General features: G+C 29.6%; 3 protein-coding genes across 3 annotated transcripts in view; 2 read left to right on the top strand and 1 right to left on the bottom strand.

Moving 5' to 3' along the window:
* Nucleotides 1-3,225: 3,225 nt before the first annotated feature.
* Nucleotides 3,226-3,654, top strand: LOC103308487. The gene has a single exon (XM_008181922.1). The coding sequence runs from the start codon at nt 3,226-3,228 to the stop codon at nt 3,652-3,654; it is 429 nt and encodes a 142-aa protein (XP_008180144.1).
* Nucleotides 3,655-5,108: 1,454 nt separating this feature from the next.
* On the bottom strand, nt 5,109-5,717 carry LOC103308488. The gene has a single exon (XM_008181923.1). The coding sequence runs from the start codon at nt 5,715-5,717 to the stop codon at nt 5,109-5,111; it is 609 nt and encodes a 202-aa protein (XP_008180145.1).
* Nucleotides 5,718-5,849: 132 nt separating this feature from the next.
* LOC103308489 overlaps nt 5,850-6,015 on the top strand; it is a 1,114-nt gene continuing 948 nt past the window's right edge. Inside the window, exon 1 of the mRNA XM_008181924.1 lies at nt 5,850-5,858. Within this exon, the coding sequence (XP_008180146.1) occupies nt 5,850-5,858 (9 nt within the window). The remainder of the gene's footprint in view (nt 5,859-6,015) is intronic.

Raw genomic sequence — 6,015 nt, 5'->3', positions numbered from 1 at the left:
AAAGCAATGGGAATCTTATGGTCTGGAAGTATCAATTACGACAATGTTTTGTTATTTTTAACAGACGCCGCACCATACATGGTAAAAGCTGGATCTGTTTTAAAAAGTTTTTATACAAGAATGGTTCATACTACATGTGTTGCTCACGGGATTCATCGTGTAGCCGAGGAAATTCGAGGACAATTTGATGAGGTAGATAACTTAATATCAAATGTAAAAAAATTTTTTAGAAAAGCCCCTTCTAGAATTTTATTATTTAAAACTGAAGCACCTGGAATTAAATTGCCACCAGAACCCATAATAACTCGTTGGGGAACATGGTTGGATGCCGCAATTTACTATTGCGGAAATTTTGAGACGATTGTTCGCATTATACATTTATTAGACGAAAATGATGCAGTTAGTATTCAAAAGGCAAAACTATGTATATCACAACCGAACTTACAATGTAACATGGCTTTTATCAAATCCAATTTTGAAGTGTTAACTGTAGCTATAAAACAACTACAGACATAATATGTTCCATTAACAGATTCGCTAAAACTTATAGATGATATTGAATCGAAATTATGTAATTTACACGGACCACATGGAATTGCGGTGTCAAAAAAACTTGATCAAGTATTAATAAAAAACAAGGGTTTAAATAGTTTAAAACAAATATGTAAAATTATCACCGGAGGAGAGTCTATGGATCTTCGTTCAATAGCAGAAGATGTAATGATCTGTTATTTTTCAAGTATGCTCCCATTACTTCCGTCGACGTGGAACGTTCATTTTCGGCATATAAGTGTATTCTAGCCGATAATAGAAGAGCCTTCCAGTTCGAAAATGTTCGAAAACATCTAATAGTTCAATGCAATCATAAAGGCACTAAGATTTAAATTACAAATTTTTTTATTTTTTTTAATTTTTTTAAATATAAAAAAATTAATATAATATATATACCTATTTATTAATACATATTATATCAAATAAATCTTTTTTTGTTAATGATTTTTAATTTTTTTTTTAAATTTTTTAGTGCATATTCTTAAGTTTATTGGGTATATATAAGCGCATATTTTAGTGCTTTTTAGAGCTATAAGTCCCGAACCCTGATAATAATATTTTTGAGGGAATGACATACCTATCGTTTTTATATTTTATAAAGAAGTTCCATCACTGGATAGATTTTTTTCTCAAGAACCCATCAACTCCTATCAACTCCCACAGTGCTTGTACTCTTAGTAAAAAAAAATAAATTTACAGATTGTGTAATAAATTAATGTAACACAAAAAAATAAATATTTTATTGTTATTTAACTTTGTACTCAAATTTCAAAATAAACAAAAAAATAAGGTAAATTTTAATTATGTTAAATTGTTTTGACGCAATATTTAGAAAATTAAATAAAAGTAATATTCTCTATCTTTTTTGTAATAGGTGATTTTACTCTACGGTTACTTAAAAACATAGAAAAAATGATTCTGCGTAAATGCGTTTTGTCTATGTTACGCGTGGGCCAGAGAGAGAAAACAAATAGTGTGTATCAGCTAATGTTGACAAAGTTTTTAAACTTTTGGTATACTTACGACGTGTGGGCAATTTGTTTGCCCTTGGGTATGCAGGTTAATTATTGTATTAATTCACCTGCATACCCGGGCATTTATTTATTTTAAACACGTTTCTATTCATTCTGAAAAAAATAACAACTAATTTACACAATGTACATTACAATTGGCAAATATAATTAAACATTGTGTACATACTTGTGTATTCCAGAACGCTGGACAATAGGGAAGAACACTAACTACTGCCCTGGACAGTGATTGACGTTAAACAAAGTACATAGTACCGCTTTGAGCTTTCTCATAATGATATATTTCGTAGGAGACGGATATTATATAACAACCTGGTTATGACTGATACAGTGATACCACGGTTAAATGTCAGTTAACATGTTTACGGTGTACACTGTTATACTCTTTGGTGAGTGGGGGAGGGGGGCTGGGTGCGTGGCGTAGTTATGGAGGGGATGATGGGGATAGATCCCTCCAGCCTTTTTTTTTTAAATTTTTAATGCATTGACATATCGACTGGTATAAGGCAAAAGGGACTAAGTGACATTTTTACAACTTTTCAGGAGCGCAAAAACAAAATTTTCATTTGTTATCAACTTTGGAGTTGGCGCATCGGTGTTTAATTAAGCTCCAGGTATGAGGTTATTGTATATTTTCATTTCATGTTATGCTACCTTGATGGCTTGATACTAGTTATACTGAAATGTCTCGTTAATTTTTAAACTCAATGGATTTTGTTAAAACTTACCATTTTTTGGCGTTTAGCTCTGATTTTTTTTTTTTCATATGTGATGAAGGGCGCTTGTACCCTTATTTAAATATTATGCTATAATTATTATAGCAATAATAATATTTTTATTTTGAATAAATACCTAATTTTGTTTCAAATCTGCGATGTATTTTTCTCATAATGTTATAAATGCTATTATTAGGTATACAAAAATGTAATAGAACACGTCTTAATTGGAAAAAATTTTAAAATTTTGAGTAATAAATAATAAATAATAAAATAAATACTTATAAAATAAAATTGCAGCTTCACTTTGCTTTAAAAATAAAAAAAAAATTGAAATCTTACTTATAAAAACTGGTACATAATAATAATATTGTATAGTTAAACTTATTATTTCAGACCAAATTATTTTCTAAAACTGTCGGTAATTGGAGTGCTTCTTCTTGATTTGGTTCTCCTTGATTGGGAGTGGCTTCTTCATTTTCATTTTGTTCGTCTTCTTCATCTGTTTCAACCAAATGATCAGGGACATTGCTATCGGTACTGTGCATTCTAAAGGCCCCCATACACGTCAAACAAATTTGCGCAACCTCTGTGTTTGTGCAAACATTTTGAGCGTGTATGGCGTGGTTTGAGTAGTTGCGCTACTGTTTGAAACAAATCGGTCGAGTTCGAAATTTGTTGCGCAAACGCTTCACGATTGACAATCTGTTGTACGTGTATGGCAGTGTTTGACAAGCATCGGCTGTCAAAAACCTCAAGACGATTGGAAAAACGTATGAAATAGGTAATATTAATTATTATACTTACTTTACTAGTAATTATAATTATAATACATTTACTTATATCTATATAATTTGTTTTTATATTATTATTAAATTTTATTTTTATTGTAGGATTTACTAAATATAAAATTTAGTTTTATAACTATGGCGTCTAAAATTGATGACAATAAGACATTTTGGCTTGAATTTATCGGCCTTTATCATACGTTTCCTAAATTGTGGAAAGTTAAAAGCGAAGCCTATAAAAATAGAATTAAGAAAGATGCGGCGTACGAAAAACTGGTAGAGAAAATGAAAGAAATTGATCCAAAAGCAAATAGGGACTTAGTGCGTGCCAAAATTAATTCTCTTCGTACATCATACCGTAGAGAATTGAAGAAAGTAAAGTCCAGCCAAAAATCAGGTGCAGGGGCTGATGATATTTATGAACCAAGTTTGTGGTACTTCTATGAAATCGATTTTTTAAGAGACCAAGAGACTCAATTGCAAGGAACTTCCACATTAGACAGTTTTGATGAAATTGTCGATGTAGTCGAGGAAAACAACGATGAAGCGGTAAGCATAATATCATAATATTGTATTCCACTGTTGATGGCCTCGGTCTATAACTATTTTTAGTGATTATAATAACAAATGATTAGATTAGATTAAATAAATAGTACGCGACTGTACTAATAATATTATTAAAATAGAATTGTAATAGATATTTTGTACGATAAGGATGTGAGGCAATTCGTATATTTTGGGAGGAAACTAGTATGCACTGGTAAAATTCAGTTTAATATAAATAAATGCAGGTATTAGGTACTAGTATTAATCATATCACAATATCCATTAGGTACTTATAACGCGTTATACATCAACAACAAATCGTGGTACTATCATAGATATATAATAGTATACAATATGCACTGTGCTGACCACAAAGTCACCACCATAGTCACTACTCTCTGGGACACTGTGTACTGAACTACTGAGCATACTTATTACTCTTTTACTCTTTTACTTATTACGCTTAACATTTTGACCGTTTATATTCACACCGTTGTCCATTCCTAACTCGTTCGTTTTGTGTTTAAATTTAAATATTTTACGTTATTGACAAAATAATTATGGTTTAATTTACAGTTGAAATAACTTAGCTTTTCTCAGTTGATTTTAAAAAAATCTATCAAGTTAAAAATATTTTGTAATTTTTCGTTTATACGTAAATATTACTTAATTACTACATATTTTATTTTATTTTTTTTTCATATATTTCTATATCAATATAAAATAAAAATAATCCAATACAAAAACACAAACATTTCTGTTAAATTTCTTGATAACATAAATTTGTGTATATTAATATATATTATGCGAGTTGCAATTATAAATGTTTTTAAAAAAATTAATAATTTTAAATTACAAATTAACAATTGTTATGTTTTAATGTTATATAACTTTTAATATAATAATATATGAAGGTTATGAACTCATCTTCACGTATTTTGACATCCAATTGCTATACGATATAAAAAAATATACCTATTTGTTAAATTAATTATTTGAGATGAGTATAGTTTAAATTAGTAAATAATAGTAAAGTAAAAGTAAAAGGGTATACACTGTACATTATGATAAAAGTTCAATAAAATTGTTTTTTATTACTACATAATAATGTATTGTTATTTTAACAACTCATTTGGTAATTGTAACCAAATACAGTTTACCAAAGATTTACTGTAATATTAACTAACCATATTGTTGTCACGGGTGGAACCAAAAATTCTTGTAGTATGAATCATATTCTGGTAATTATAACCATGTTTTTTTTCCGTGTCTGCAGACACAAAAAAAAAATAAAAAAATAAAAAAAAACACACATCATTGTAAAATCAATACATTCATCGTTCCACTCAGAATCTAAAACAAATCATTTTATTGTATTTTGGTTTAACCGTTTATCGTTTATTATTAATATTTATATTAATGGGCGGAGCCCTATACAATAATTTAAAACATAGAACAATGACATATGTATGTAGCTACTTTATGCTGTCGTTCTGCCATGGTACAGCTCCTTGCTCACTATTGAAATATTGTGAGAAATTTAGGCGTATTTCTTTTGCTGATACAGTGGTATTTCGCCCTGAAAGTTGTTGTAGAGGAAGCAACAATCGATCTGATTTCCAGTCTGCGTTTACCATCTCGCCTGTCATTGTATTTTCGACATCAAAACCTCCTTGGTAGTATGACTCGACTTTTTTCATCCGTAAATAATTATGTAAATGAGTGCATGTTAGAACAATCAGAGTGGCTTTTTCTGGGCACAAATTAATTTCTTTTAACAATATTTGGAACCGGGATGATAATATTCCGAACGCATTTTCCACAATACGTCTAGCACGAGATAATCTATAATTGAATATAGCTTGTTCTTTGGTCAGGTTTCTTCTACTAAATGGTTTCATTAAGTTGTTCATAAGAGGAAATGCATCATCTCCTACCAAAACATATGGCAGTTTTATTTCGCTATTAGGTAAATTATCAGGCTGAGGAATGCATAGTTCGTTTTTTACAAGTCGCTTACAGAACTCGGTATTAGAAAACACTCCTCCGTCAGAGATTCTTCCATTGGCTCCAACATCTACCATTATGAATTCGTAATTAGCATTTACTATTGCCATTAAGACAATGCTGAATGATAGTTTGTAATTGAAATAATAGGAGCCTGTTCCTGGTGGTTTTTGGATGGTAATGTGTTTACCATCAATCGCGCCAATGCAATGTGGAAAGTTCTATCTTTGCTCAAATTCTTTTGCAATAGCCTTCCAATCATTTTCATTTTTTGGTATCTTCAATTACAAAATATTAATATTATATTATAATTTTTAAGTAAAAATAAAGTTTAAATTTGAATTTAAGCTCTATGATATATATTATATTGTTTTA

The sequence above is a fragment of the Acyrthosiphon pisum genome, chromosome X (genome assembly GCF_005508785.2).
Source record: "Acyrthosiphon pisum isolate AL4f chromosome X, pea_aphid_22Mar2018_4r6ur, whole genome shotgun sequence".
NCBI classification, from domain to species: domain Eukaryota; kingdom Metazoa; phylum Arthropoda; class Insecta; order Hemiptera; family Aphididae; genus Acyrthosiphon; species Acyrthosiphon pisum.
This window is presented reverse-complemented; position numbering and strand designations above follow the sequence as displayed.

What these genes read in the sequence shown, in the direction of transcription:
- LOC103308487 (XM_008181922.1), top strand. Translation starts at nt 3,226, where the DNA reads ATGGCGTCTAAAATTGATGACAATAAGACATTTTGGCTTGAATTTATC.
- LOC103308488 (XM_008181923.1), bottom strand. Translation starts at nt 5,717, where the DNA reads ATGGTAGATGTTGGAGCCAATGGAAGAATCTCTGACGGAGGAGTGTTT.